Below are 15,568 nucleotides of genomic sequence, written 5' to 3' on the forward strand. Positions count from 1 at the left end.
AAGAGTTTGAAGAAAATAATTACAAGCTCTTGTTGATGTACTGTGTAGTATTTTCCAGTCATGGGTTCATATTGGAAAATATCTCTGACTTGGACTCCTTAATTAAGGAATACATTTACATGATAACAACCTTGTAAAAACAACAGCGCTTTTTTTCTGGAAACAAAAAGGTTTGCTTGAAGGATCTATCTAATAGTGCGAACACTGGCACTTATTCCATTGTTTTGGACTGAAAAAGGATGTCTTCAGAAAGAGATCTTTTCGGCCGGCCTACAAAGATGACCCCAAGAGAACAGCAACGAGTCATTCAGGAGGCCACAAAGGAACTCAGGACAACTTCTAAAAGAACTGCAGGCCTCCCTTGCCTCAGTTAAGGTCAGTGTTCATGACACAACAATAAGGAAGAGATTGCGTAAATATGGCATCCATGTTCCAAGGCGAAAACTACCTACTACTGCGAATACTGGCACTTATTCTGTAGTTTTGGACTTAAAAACGATGTCTGCAGAAAAATGTTCCCCCAAAATAGACTCAGTAGTTTTTTTTTTTTTTTAATTTTATGTGTTCTGATGACATGTTTGATTTTCAGCCAGATATTGGCCGACCCACATTTAGGTCAAAACCTGTGTGAGCCTGCTGACATCAGTGACGGAAGACAAGCACATTTCCTTATTCTAATACATGTTCTTGGTTGCTTCACAAATCAATACTATTGGTCTGTCCCCACTTTGTCTCTTATTTTAAAACAATATTAACCAATTTAAAGATCATCAAACAAATATAAATATAACTTAAAATGCTTTTTTTTTTTTTTTTTTAAATGGTGATTTCATTTATTAAGGACAAAAATACTATTCAAAGTTATCTGGCCCTGTGTGAAAAAGTAATGACCCCACTTGTAAAGTCATGAATTAATTGTGGCTAATCGCAATTTTTGGTTAGTTTTCCCTGATCAAACTCAAGCCTGATTACCTCCAAAACTGTTCAATCAATAAATCACTTAAACAGAATCTGTCCTGACAAAATCTCAAAATGTGGTGAAAATAGAGATCTAAAAAAGGAGTTCCAAGGCGAAAACCACTGCTGACCAAAAAGAACATAAAGGCTCGTCTTACTTTTGCAAAACAATTATTTGAATAATTCCCAAGACTTTTGGGTCCATATATTATGGACCGATGAGATGAAAGTTGAGCTTTTTGGAAGGTGTGTCTCGTTACATCTGGTGCAGCGCAGCATTTCAGAATAAAAGATCATCATACCAACAGTCAAACATGGGGGTGGTCGTCTGATGGTCTTGGGCTGCTTTTCTCCTTCAGGACCTGGACAACTGGCTGTAAGTAATGGAACCATCAATTCTACTCTGTACCAGCAAATCCTGACGGAAAATGTTCGGCCATCCGTTCATGACCTGGCGCTAAACCGCACCTGAGTTCTGCAGCAGGACAAGATCTGTAGCAAACCAGTAGGTCAACTTCTGAATGGCTTTAAAAAAACATGAAGGTTTTGGAGTGACCTATTCAAAAGTCTGGAATTGAATACGCTTGAAATACTGTGGCTTGACCTTAAAAAGGCCGTTCGTGCTCAAAAAGCCTCCAGTGTTGATGAATAAAAACAATTCTGCAAGGAAGAGTGGGCCAAGTTAAGTTAGATTTTGTGGCACAACATTTTATTTTGGCCTAATTCCAAACCACCAAGCAGTCTGAGATTCAATGATGACAATAGACTGCAAGAGTGCTCATTGAGCTCTTTATTTTCAAGGATAATTATGTCTTCCAGTGAACGATTGGGCCTATAATTATTCAATAGGAGGACTGGTATGCCAAAAGAAGAGGTTGTTTATTTCTGCACTAAATCTGCTCTGTATTTGTAGCCTACAGCTGAACTGTGTTCTTTGTCATGTGTTGAGTTTGTTTCCTCAACAAATTGTATTGAAAAGACTGAAATAATAGACGTGTAGAACCTTCCAGTCATGAATTCCCATACATTTGCACCCCAACACTTTAACGAAAGTCCAATAATTACTTTTAAAAGTAAGTCCTATTGGATATCATTTTCTAAACCTAGTTTCATCCATTATAAAAAGTAAGTTTACACAAGAACATAACATTTCAGATGCTCTTTTGTTCGTTTGAGAGAAAGGTAGAATGGAAAGTCAATATTTTAACTTCACTAAACGTTTCACTTGTCCTGCAATTGAATATCGCTAAACTATTCGAGCGGCACGGCGGACAACTGGTTAGAGCGTCAGCCTCACAGTTCTGAGGACCCCGCCTGTGTGGAGTTTGCATGTTCTCCCCGTGCCTGCGTGGGTTTTCTCCAGGCACTCCGGTTTCCTCCCACATCCCAAAAACATGCATGCTAGGTTAATTGAAGACTCTAAATTGCCCGTAGGTGTGAATCTGAGTGCGACTGGTTGTTTGTTCAAATGTGCCCTGCGATCCGCTGTCAACCAGTTCAGGGTGTACCCCGCTTCGTGCCCGAAGACAGCTGGGATAGGCTCCAGCACTCCCGCGATCGTGCTTCAAACCAACTGGAAAAACGGAAATGGAAAACAATACTTGGCTGCAACTAGCAGAGGCACTGAAGATTCAATCTCAACTAGTTTGCGGTCTAAAGAACATGAACATTAACTGACCTACGAAGACCCCCATTACAGCAGCTCTTCTTTGCAGACTATTAAAAAAAAAAAAAAAAAAGATTCTCTATCGATAAAACAGAGAATTCCTCAATCCATAACTTCTCCTTTAGTCAATCGGGGAAATGGAGTCAAATGCCCATGCGTACTATACACAGAGCTTGACTGCTAATGTCCTGAGTTTCTTCTGGGATTTGCAGCAAATTATGAAATATGAAGTCCTAAATAGATGGGAAGATGTGATGACATCAGCTGGGCCTGAATAAAGTACTCCGACCAGAACTTGAAACAAATGCTAAATATTTAGTTTGTGTCCTGATGGATTTAAATAACTCCCAAAATGTTAAATAAAGCAGCTAGGGCCAAATACTTTTAGGTTTTCACATTGACAGGAAACATTAAAGCAAAGAAATTATGCAGAGTGATTTTATAGCCATGACTGCAGCCTTACTGTGTTGACATTGCCAAGGCTATTATGGAGTGAATTTCATATCAGTGTAAAAGGTCTTGCATAAAAATGAGAAAATTCAGCAAAACTAAAGAGAAGCTCCACCACATCAAAATGACTGGTGGATCTAGTTGTTGTGAGTCGTGACACAATCATATCTGTCCGAGAACTCGCCACAATCCTACAGATCAATTATGTTCTTCTACTCATGCATGAATGTATCAAATGAAAACTAAGGCTAGCGCATGTTCACCAGAATACAATAGAATACAGTACAGCTGTGGTTTTGATACAGCAAAAATGGCATACTGTTTGTTATATGATCAAGAGACATTTGCAACTAATACTGAGCCAAGAGTAAAATAATATGTATATAGGTTTTTAAACATTGATATTTTGACAATACTTCTGTGGATTGTAGGAATGTTGGACATTGAATTGGACATGAAACTTTGGTCAATGAAAGAAAAGCACGAGTTAGACCAGTTAGAAAAAGGTCTTATTTCTCAACAACAATTAAAAAGAGTTTCTTCTTGTGCAAGGGTTTCCCCCCTGGGTTATGGTGTATTATACCTCACCCAGGATTAATGAGGAATGGTCTCCCCCCCCGGTACAGAGTGGTACTATTGCACGTCCTGTTAATTCCTGTCTGCCCTCCCCACAGCATGTGTGCACCAGGCACCAAAGCTCAAACAGCAACGCAAACTATTGGATAAGGAACATAAAACCTGAAAATAAAGTGACTTTTCAAGCCCACGGCAGAATCATAAAACAGCTCAAAGCAGCACAGTAACGCTATAGCTGCTATGGCAACGAACACACAACACATTTATTCACAATCTCGAGGTTTTTTTTCCTCATCGAACGGTTGCAACATATGTTCTGCTTTATGGGTTAGGTATCGTCGCTCTACTGATTCAGCAAAATACTCTACAACAGTTAAAAATGCAGATTGTTTCAATTTACAGAGAAGCATTTTTTTTTCCCGGGGTTTATGCGCAAAACAGCTACTTCATTACATCAAAGGCCAATTGAGGATGTACATCGAACCTTTATCCAATTAAACTATAGCAGCGGTGTAGATCGGAGATCAAATCGTGTATACTTTTCCCTCTCTCCATCTAAATGACTAAGAAAACATTGCCCTAATACAAAATCGGGTGGAAAATACAAGACAGATTACATAATATTATTTTAAAACTTAATGTCACATTTTCCATGAGCTCTTTAAGCCCAAGCAACCCCAACCCAGACTTAAAAGGCCCATCATCATTGCCAAAGCATAACTGCATGTGTAATAAAAACATAATAACAATCTTCAGGTGGTACTTATTCCTGAGCCCTGGATATCATGTTTGACAAAACATTGCCTCTGACATTACCAAAAATCAAAGAGTCATTATGTTCCTGGGCCTTGCGGGGACTATTCGAAATATTTCACCATATAGCGTAGTTTCCTGTTCTGACAGGATACCGCCACCATAGAAGGGAAACCCAACACCCACCTGCAACTAACACTGAGTCACGCATTGAGAGAGGAGCCCCTGACATCTCGATACATCTTTGTGTGTGCGTGCGTGCGTGCGTGTGTAGGAGGCTCACCATATGCTAGATGAGCCATCGCAGAACTGATGCAGTAGGTGAGAACGGACGTGACAGTATTGGGTGACGCTGATTTTGTTGAGGCTTGTTCTGTACATCTGTAACGTTGAGACACTATTTAAAGAGATCAATAACGAAAAAAATCCCTCCACGTGAATATACACTGCACCCGGAGAAAACCCACGGAGGCACAGGGACAACATGCAAACTCCAAACAGGCGAGGCCGGATTTGAACCCCGGTCCTCAGAACTGTGAGGCAGACGTCTTAACCCGTCGTCCACCGTGCCACCACCTGCTTCTTGTACTACACATACCTTTTATAAATGAGCAGCTGGGGTAACCCCAGGTTGGGAGGGTCTCCCTCAGCTGCCTATGCTCTTCTCTTTGGCCTGTGGGCTAGTTGGAAACTATCAGCTCTGCGTTGTAGGCTTCTGATGAAGCCCGGTTGTTTTTTTCTAACGAGTAGTGTGAGTATATATATATATACACACACACATATATATATATATATAAATGACATGGATGAATATGATTTGATGATCACGTAACGTCCTTCAATGACAAAAGTGCGTATGGCAGATAGTCAATTGGCATGTTACACGGTGTCATGTTGCTACGATGTCAATATGGTTCCAGAAAGTAGAAGACTTTCTCAGGTTTAAAACAGAATGACTCATTGCATGCTGTGAACAAAGAAAAAAAAAAAACAATCAGTCCAACAACTGTCTTATTGAATTTGTGATAAACATGGGGGAAGTGCTGATGGAATGAATGGAATAAAAATATTCAAAGTGCTTCGAACAAAAATAGAAGCCAAAAATTGGCTGGCAAAAATATAATGTCAAAATCACCTCAGTTACTCCTAATTCATTGGAAGAAGAGGACCGAATAGATCATTCAACTTAAACATGACAGAGAGTGGCTCTGGTTTTTTTTTTTTTCCACTGCACAACTTTTGTTTGTTACTTAACCCTTGTTTTTTTTTTTTTTTTTTTTTTTAAAGGTAAAACAACAGAGAACAGATTGTCATTTGCAATGCCAACCATACAACATACCACATTATCAGTCTTTCAGATCCAAATAACCAGCATCTCAAAAGGATAGTAAAATCCTTTCCAACTTGGATAACCAACAGTGCGTCAGGATTTGGCCAGCTGGAAGCTAAACAGCCTGTCTACTATACTTCGTCGGGGTTAATCACCTGTTAAAGAACCACACAACATGCCAGTGTTCCAGCCTACATTGCATCATCTTTCCAGACCTCTTCTTCACAACCCGAGACAGAGTAATACGCTTCTAAATACTCGCCACACCTCTTACGTGGTGTGCCAAATGGACTGAATACACAATCTGACTCAATACTGGCATTAAGCAATATGATCTTACAGTGCAGTGTGACGTTTTACGGTTGCGCTACCTTGGATTATCTGGACTACGTGTGCTGTAATTTAAACTGGAGTGCAGCCCTAACGCAGGTGAGATCATGTACAGTATCTGGAGTAGTTGTAAGGGTGAAAGCAGAACATTAGCTGCAGCCTTAGCATCAGCTGGAATTCAGTGGAAACAATTGGAAGGCATTGTTCGGCTCCATTATGCATTTACGTTCAAATTGGGCTGACAAATGGGCAATGCTTAAAAGAAACGCACTGCTTGTCTTGTGTTGCTTCCAACTTTACCACGGTCATGCCAAAACACGCGGGGTGTCACAGCTGCGTGACACGCTTGGTCACACTGCAGCATATTCTGCCACTCAGTCTGACCGAAAGACGTGTTCCTCTGGGAGGTTGAAGTCAGAATGGCCGACATTGTGAGAAAACTGCAAATGAAAGCAAATGGACACGGCTCACGCTCGCACTCTCACCAAAATGTTGAAGATAGTTGGTGTAACAAAGTTGGAGAGGCTAAACAAACAAGGGTGTACACAAATGTTTTCAGGCTTCGGGCATTCATTGGCGATGCAATCAATACAGTCAGCTTCTCAAACGTTTTCTTTTTCACTCTCTGTTTATCTCCCCCCCCCCCCCCCCCCCGCTCAAAAACCCAGTTTTATTCACACTGCTCTGCATAATGGATGATAGCACACAGGTCCCCCAGGGTCTTTCATTATGTAAACCTGTTGCGAGAAGAGCCACAACAGCAGTTTTTCAGCATCCATCAAACCAGCGACCATGTAGTCGAGTGGTGTGTGTGTGTGATGTATTGCCAGTTACGCAGCCATAAAGTCTGAACACAATTACTTCCAAAGGACAAGAAGAAAAAGTGAAAGCAGAAAGCCTGTGGGGAAACTAAACAGTATCAGAATAAGCACATGTACGCGGTCGTGTACCACCATTGATTTTTGCCAAGATTAAACGCACACTTAGCTGCAAGGCTTAACATCGTCTTGATAGAATAGAATAGAATAGAATAGAACATGGTTTCCTTGATGGCAACCACAACCACAAGGAATATAATTAAGCTTAAGCATGTCAAATAGGACATTAAGTATTATGGAATCAGATATACAGTATTTTTTTCATGTTCATTGTATAACGTAATATAATGGTGCCAGGCATTAACATGAATGAGTATTTTCACAATTGTCCTATCAAGGGTGAATCTATTAAATATGGGTACGTTGGGCATTTCGGCACAAATAAGAATGTACAAGCGTACTGTTACCAATAGCCAGTACCCGAGTGTTATTAGAGTGTTTTACACCACGTTAAGTAGTGATAGATGCTGTGTAGCAATCGTTAAATGAGCGGAAAATACGAATATTTTGTCTCATGATGCCCCCCTACATATTTCTTGCCTGCCCCCTCAAGTTTGCATTCCTAGAACCGGCCCTGCTGCGAATTAACAAACTCAAACGAATGTATTCTTCGAGAACATCTTTTCGACTGACACTTGACGCATTCAAACTACGAAGGATAAAAAAAATAATAATAATAATTTTAAAAAAAAAATATGTAAATATATAAATCATTTTCTCTCAATTGCTCTGCTTTGGTCAAATGACATGGAAGGGTTTGATTATGACTAGCAAAGAAAGCTTCAGCTCTTGCCACGATACTACAAAAACCCATTCGAGAAATTTAAAAAAAAAAATCAAAAATCAAAGAAATCTTCAATATAACTGTAGGCATGCGTTGACTCACCACTGGCGTTCTTCCCGCAGGTCAGGTGCTGCCAGTGCTGCAGCGACCCCCACAGCTCGGCGTCGCCGCCGACGGCCTGCTCCAGGCTCTCCACGCTCAACTTGGGGATCCCGTTGTCCCGTCGCAGCAGCGCACTGCGGAGCGCCCGCGCGTGCATCTGGCGGAAGAGGCTCTCCATGCAGGCCGCCAGATAGATGGCGGCGTGCTCGTGGATCCTGGCCGCGAGTCTGCTCTCCACCATCCACCTGAAGAATTTGCCCACGTTCAAGATGAGCCCGCAGCGCACGGACTTGCCGCGGCCGAACTTGTCGTCGTCGGTGCTCATGTTGTACAGGGACAGGGCGCCGAGGGCGGCGCCGATGCAGTTCGCGGAGACGACCCACGACAGGACCATCTTGGCGGCGCTTTGGATCTCGTATTTGGTGCATTTGGCGTAACGCAAACTCAAGCGCTGCGCCTCCTTGGCGACCCTGACCAGGGCCCGGCCGGCCAGCGCCGACAGCCGCAGCAGGACGTCCTGCGGCGGGCTCGGCGCGCTCATTCCCTCGGCCGTCTCCAGGGCTCTCGCCACCTCCCCGAGGCTCCACGGCACATCCTCAAGCTCGGCTAGTTTCGCGCACTGGCCGCCGCACTCCAGGATCTCGGCGTCTTCGACCAGAACCGTGTTGACAGTGTCCGGGCTGTTGTTTCGACTGTGCATGGAGTCCGTCAGTTGCCAGCAGTTCCCCCCATGCGCCTCCGAGCAGCACAGAGACGCGCTGGAAGACCTGAAGGAGTCGGCGGCTCCACCATAACCCGAGTCCAGAGTCAAATCCTCCAGAGTCCTCGCCGCTGCCGACTTGCTACTCCTCGCCATAATGGCGCTTCATCGCGACGAGGAAAAGTGCGCAAAATCGCCCAGCGTGCATACGCGCGCTCCATGCGCGCCAAATGATAAGTTTGGACGCTCCGAGCGTGTCCGGTGATGTCACACAAAGTTCACGGAGTAAATTGGGAAGAGCTCAGCCCTCGGCGCAGTCAGCTGACACACAGGGAGGGGGGGGGGGGGGGGGGCGGGGACACGGCCCAAGATGACAGCCAATCGACATGCGAGTGGGGAGCGCTGACCTTTTCTGATTGGATGAAACCCAGAACTCAATCGAAAGTCGCTAATAAGGCTCGTGGTTAGGCTTATTAATACAAATGTCATGTTGTATTCACTCGCAAGAAAAAAAAGAAAACAATCAAATGATTACCAACGGCTTTAAATGTTTGTAATTGATTTCAAACTAACACTACCAGGCAATTTGGTCTTTCAGGCCCACGCCTGATGGTAACATGACGCAGGAGCATTTATAATAGATAACAGGCATAAAGTATCATTGGGTCTGACCTGTATGCTTTGTTTTGTAACTTGGATAGACTCTGCACGACTCATGTTGTGTATTTATATACATAACGTATACACGTCTTAATAAATTGTTATATTTATTATGGTTGTGTTGGTATAATACCATGTCCATATACCTCACCATCGATTTTAAACAAGACCGTGCTTCATTTTAGTTCAGTGGAGAAAACATGACGTCAGCTTTGAAAAATTACCTGGACAGAAATAATATAAGCTAACGCTCAAACAGGCATTTCACGAACAGCATGATTGCTAACTAACCTTTTTTCTCTCTCTCTCTCTCTCTCTGTGTCTCTCTCTCTTGCCTACATGCGGCAAGATTCAGCATTTGCCTGGACGGAGATCTTCCTGGAGCAACAGTGACCTCTAGAGGCACAGAGCGGCACTTCAACACGGCGGAAGTTCCAATTGGATTTCGTTGCAGCACATTCGCCATTGTTTGCGCACACCTTCCCACTTCAACTTGGCTTCGTCCGCTAATTCGACTTCAGTTGGGTTTCAACCCATATAGCAGTATAACTTGCCTCTCAATGTAATGTACGAACTGGAATATGACATTCATTCATTTCTTGATTTTACACAAGCATACAGCCACACAGGAACACACTCACATATATTATTTTAGTATTATTTCCAGAATTCCATTCAAAAAGTAAACCTTCATAGATGAAAGACTCAGGGCCCACAATTTCGACAATTTCAAGTATTTATGGTGGAAAAAAAAGAAAGAAATTAGAGTTACATTAAATCAATCAAAAATGGCACTTTCAAAACGATATGTTAATCTTCAATACTTGGTCGGGAATCCCTTTGCTTTAATAGCTGCCTCGATGCGCCGTGGCATTGCCTGGGAGTTATGGAGGCCCAGATTTCCTTGATGCTTGCTGTCATTTCTTCTTCGTTGTTTTGGGTCTGGTGCCCCTCATCTTCGTCTTGATAATACCCCATCGATTCAACGGGGTTTAGATCCGGCAAGTTGGCTGGCCAGTCAAGCACTGTGATGGCACGGGCATCAAACCAGGTTTTGGTGCTTCTGGCGCTATGGGCAGGGGCCAGGTTCTTCGCCAGTCTTCCTCCAAACCCTTGGACCTTGAGTCCCGAATGAAAGGGACACTTTACTTTCATCGGGAAAGGAGGACCCTGGACCACCGGCCAACAGTCCAGTCTTTCTTCTCCTCGGCCCAGTTGAGACGCTTCCTACGTTGGCTCAGGCTCAGAAGCGGCTCGACCCGAGGAACCCGACAGTTGTAGCCCATCTCCCGGATGCGTCTGAATGTGGTGGTTTTCCAAGCTGTGACTCCCGCCTCATTCCACTCTTTCTGGATCCGTGCTAGATTCTTTTATCTTCTCTGTTTGATAATCCGCTGAAGTCCACGGTCATCTCTTTTGCTGGTGCATCTTCTCCTGCCACATTTTGTCCTTCCATTGATATGCTTGGACACAGCACTCTGCGAACAGCCAGCCTGCTTAGCTATGATCTTTTGTGGCTTCCCCATCCTATGGAGGGTATCGAAGATGGTCTACTGGCCAGTGGTCAAGTCTGCAGTCTTCTCCATAATATCAACTATTTAACATCTGATATTGTGTTTTAATACTGCATCTCTGTATTTTGTTTATGAAAGGTGCATTAATGGTAGCGTGCCTGCAAACATAGGACTAGTTGTCATCAAATCTGATGGGCCGGAGGAGGAAGTGAATCAGGATTGTTTTGCATATCTCTGCAGTCTGTATATACAGTGTATGGAGACTAGTGATCAGCTAAAAAGTGAGAATGTTTTAAAACGATCAGTGAAATAGTCTTTCATAGTTTCTGATTATAATGTTATATCACAGCTTCATTATTGGCAGACCAATTGAGCTTTCCAGATGAGAGACTGCCATGATCAAACTAAACTTAGGGAGAGCGTATTTTGCACGGAGGTCGTTCAAGGGGACATTGGAGCAAGCCTTCGCTTTCCCAGGCCTCCTTTGAGGTGCCAAAATTACAAACCTATTTCCTTTTTATGGTGACTATGCAGATGAAAATATAGAGAAAAGCCAAAAATCATCACAGTTTAGTACTAATTGGAAGAACGACATCACTCGTTTCAGTGCATCATCATTTCTGAGTTGTTCTTGTTTATATATCTATACTGGAACTACCCATAGTGTGTTAAAATACATTCTGGGCAAACTCTGTGATCCCGTTATTCTGCAAAACTGACACAGGCTTAAATGTTCAAGGAGTTTTATCGTACATTGAGTATAATTGCTCCTCGGTGATGGACAAGAGCCCATTCATTGTTCTCGTTGTTTACAGGCCCAAATAATCTTCTCTTACACAACCACTTAGCCTTGACTCTATGACATGAAATAGAAAAGCCCCCCAAAAAATAGTGACCATGTCATGTCCTGTTTTTGGACAAAAGCTTGTTTGAAGCAAGAGCTGAATGAATTTTAGAAATCAGGATGGCAGTAGCTCAGCCTGTAAGGACTTTGAGTCACACTGGGGGGGGGGGGGGAAGTCCCTGCTGGACAGATGCTAGTATGCAGTTTCCGCTCTCGGGGTACCCGTGAGCAAGGCACCACCCTCACTCTCCAACTACACTCTAAGGGGTTTCTCCCTTCAGTCTCTTTTTCAGGAGGTAAAAAGCATGCCCTATTGGGTTAAGGTCTGGTGATTGACTTGGCCAGTCTAAGACCTTCCACTTTTTCCCCCTGATGAAGTCCTTTGTTGTGTTGGCAGTGTGTTTTGGGTTATTGTCTTGTTGCATGATGAAGCTTCTCCCGATTAGTCTGGATGCATTCTTCTATACGACTGCCACCAACAACCCTTGTTTTGATAAGATGGAGGGAAACCCAGTATGCGCCTTGATCCCTTGGGAACGAAACCCAGAGGCACTAGCCAAATCTTATGTTATGTAGAGTTTCTCTGCATTTACAGTTGTAATCACATCTTTCCCTCACGTGCACACGCACGTGCTGATGAGTGGGGATCTGTATTGTTAGCTCACATAAGGAAGCGATTTCTTCTAGATTCTTTCACAGTGTATGACTAAGATGTGTCAGTATTAGGCTTGGGCTGGGCCAGTACCAGATGCTGATGGTGTGACAACAGTGAGCAAAAGTATCGCGTTATTGCAATGACCGTTCTAAAATGTATTATTTTGAAATGTTTGGAGAAATAACTTTTTTTCTCCTTAAACATGCTCCATAGGGAAATTAGTAAACAAAAGAAAATAAACAATACATTTTAAATAAAATCTAAATTTAGTACCGCAATTTCTCGTGTATAATGTGCACCCCCCCAAAAAAATTTTGCCAAAAGTCAATAGTGCGCATTATACATAGGTATAGGGGAAAATGGAAAAAACTTTCCCATTTTATAAATGTATGCCGCCATCTAGAGGTTATGAAAAAGGTGTAGCCTACACTTTCATTCCAATATGACAGGGGTACCAATGACTGCATATATGTACAGTTGTGCTCATAAGTTTCCATACCCTGGCAGAATTTGTGAAATCTATATATTTTTTTAAATATGACTGAACAAAAACCATCATTAATTTCTTTATTGTTATGTTTTGTTTAATGATAATGCTTCTGTGAAATGCTTCACCGTTTAATTTGAATCTCATTAAAATAAAATTAAATGTGTTTCGTGTTTCATCTTACAAATTTTGCTTGGGTAATCAAACATATGAGCACAGCTGTGTGTTTTCTCATTTACTAAATAAAAGTAGGGGTGTGAACTTTCAAAATAAGAGCAAGTAAATAAAAAGAAAGTATTACGTGTTCAAATAAAGTGCTTCACTTCAGAATAATTATTTGAAAAAAACTAACAAAATACAGATAATATTTCATGTTTTGATCATATGGGTAGAAGCAAAATCATGCATTGTAAAAATGCATAATAAGGAATTTTTCCAGAATTCTGTATTTTCCAGAATTTTGAGGTCAAGTTTGGGGGATGCGTATTATACATGGGTGCGCATTATACACAAGAAATTACAGTACAACAGTAAGCATACAGTACTTATTTCTCTAAAAAAAACATGACTGGCGACTTCTCGGCTATTTTTCGCTTTGTGAAGTAACGTCAGAGCGGAAACGAACTGATGTTGGCCATTGGCTACTTATCTACCTCAGTAGCGAGTCTGTAGTATTTATCTCACCAATTGTAGACATGTTGTACCAACTCTCATAGCTGGTTGCAAACTTTCATTCTAATAATATTTTAACCTTGCCTTGAATTTTTGAAGAGTGGTGGTGCTCTCGTTAATGGGATTTAGTATTGGAAGTATTGCCTCCTCTAGCAGCCACTCTTAGTAAGCACGTTTTGCATCAATTCTCTCTACCAAGCTGCAGTATTTGGGGGGGGGGGGAAAGAATTCCCAAGATTTCGACAAGGGAAGTGTCGGGCTTACTGACTGCTCACACCAACAACAAGAGGAGGAGGAGTCATGTCACTTTAACTGCACAGACAACTGGAAAAATAAAATAAAAAACAAAACAGCTCTTACCGCTGATGGAAAGTTTTAGCACTACACCTTGAAATCAGTAACTGGCCCATGCCTGCTCAGTATTCAGTGTCTTCTATTGATACTTAGCACCAATACAGTTTCAACCTGTAAGGTGAAAACCATTTTTTATAATCTCATTTTTAGGCGTTATTTGCCCATAGTGAGCGGCTTTCCAGCCAAATATATTCATGATCCGTGGAATGCCCCAGAGGAGCTACAGAAGGCTGCCAAGTGCGCCATTGGAGTCAACTACCCAAAGCCTATGGTGAACCATGCCGAGGCCAGCCGTATCAACATAGAGCGGATGAAGCAAATTTATCAGCACATTTTTCCTGCTACAGAGGACTATGTAAGAGCAACAGTCACACTTGCTTGCGATGTAACATTATTGAACAGAATCTCCATTACACCCAGCAATAGTCATACTGTACATAAGAGATGCCGAGTATTCCGATTTCTCCATCTTTTGTTACGGGCAGTTGCCACGTGTTCCGTCATTACGAGGAAGTCGAAAATGTTCGCGCACTTGACACGTACGTAGTGCGGCTCGTGATGCCCCGACACAAGGAATCGCGCACTTTGAAACAAATTCAATTCAAACTTCTGATTGGCCCTAAGCACATTAGAATACGGATGAATGATTCTGAATGTGTTGCTTATTGTCCAAACGAGTCGGTTGCTTATTGATTTTATAAGTGACTGTGCAGTCAACTGCGGACCTTGTGAAATTGTGCTGCGATTTGTGGTCAAATTGTGCCACTTTGCTCATCATTCTGGTCTGCTGGCAACAGTCCCGCATAATGCCAACATCGGGACGAATGATAACACGGGAGGAGTCAACCAAGGAACTAGTCGACGGCCAGGTAGTTGTAATGCGCATGACAAGCTGCTGACCATTTCTTTGTCCGAAAGGACTTCACATTGATGCGCTCGTACTTTTGCAGCGCACACCCAAAAAAGGAAGACAATAAGACACAAGTGTCTTTCGCTGCACATGTTTAATGTGCTTGTTCCCATTATAGGTGGTTTGAATGCAGATAGCCGGACGAGGCAGAAGCGGCCCCGCTCGAGACCAAGTCCAAATTCCTTCGGACAAGCAAATAGTGTTGCAAAAGACTAAATGCAAAGAACCTGAATGGCAACCCTCTCCCATTGCACCTGCAGCTGCTTCGAATTTACTGGAACTGAACGTGCCGCCTGGAGTCACACTGAGTGATGGATTCCGATCCCTGCATGACTGACTATTGAATTGGTCCTTTGGTTTGTAAATGGTCAGTTTCACATCTACATACAAAAACAAAAGAAGAACAACGTAACTTACAAAGCGAAAAGTTCTCCTCAAGCTTTTAGATTTGACACCCTCGCAGTATCAACACACCATGTATATTCCACAACCAGCTTCCATTCGTAATCGAAACTATCCAACAACATATTATTATTTTTTTATATTCCACTGGTTTCGCGCAGATGAAGCGAATACAGTTTAGTATAATGCAACAACCTTGAACAAAGTAATTCTCATGTTATCATTTTTGAGACTTTCGATTATTATTATTGCTGTTGTACTGTATGAGATTCCTTTGTCTCATTTAAACCAATATGTATTGACCAAGATATTTAAAAAAAATATATATATATCTATATATTGTGATTTATCTCCCCCCACACCTTTGACTTATTTATTTAGTTAGTTAGTTAGTTAGTTAGTGTGTGTCTACAGAATGAGCAGATGCGTCCTGCTTTGGGGAATAAAGCAACATTGTGATATTTGCTTGTTATGCCGCGTGCAGTCTATTTTAACCGGCTACCTTTTGTCGGCGAACCGTGAAAGGGGACTTTGGTTTTTGAGT

At 42.2% G+C, this 15,568-nt stretch overlaps 2 protein-coding genes across 8 annotated transcripts in view; one reads left to right on the top strand and one right to left on the bottom strand.

Annotated features, from left to right (window-relative positions):
- Window positions 1-8,862, bottom strand: part of btbd11b (BTB (POZ) domain containing 11b) — a 59,671-nt gene extending 50,809 nt beyond the window's left edge. For 4 of the 7 annotated variants that reach the window (XM_061772539.1, XM_061772540.1, XM_061772537.1 and 1 more), the window contains exon 1: window positions 7,827-8,859. In XM_061772539.1, coding sequence (XP_061628523.1) covers window positions 7,827-8,682 — 856 coding nt within the window. In that variant the 5' untranslated portion in view covers window positions 8,683-8,859. Of the gene's footprint in view, window positions 1-7,826 lie in introns of all 7 variants that reach the window. The other 3 variants (XR_009788425.1, XR_009788426.1, XM_061772541.1) reach the window with 2 other exon arrangements.
- On the top strand, window positions 8,572-15,433 carry cry1b (cryptochrome circadian regulator 1b). The gene is made up of 4 exons (XM_061772545.1): window positions 8,572-8,709; window positions 9,536-9,706; window positions 13,863-14,067; window positions 14,741-15,433. Exons 1-4 carry the CDS (start codon window positions 8,684-8,686, stop codon window positions 14,747-14,749), a joined length of 411 nt encoding a protein of 136 aa, XP_061628529.1. The 5' UTR covers window positions 8,572-8,683; the 3' UTR covers window positions 14,750-15,433.
- The last annotated feature ends 135 nt before the right edge of the window (window positions 15,434-15,568 follow it).

This window comes from Phyllopteryx taeniolatus, chromosome 5 (genome assembly GCF_024500385.1).
Source record: "Phyllopteryx taeniolatus isolate TA_2022b chromosome 5, UOR_Ptae_1.2, whole genome shotgun sequence".
NCBI classification, from domain to species: Eukaryota; Metazoa; Chordata; class Actinopteri; order Syngnathiformes; family Syngnathidae; genus Phyllopteryx; species Phyllopteryx taeniolatus.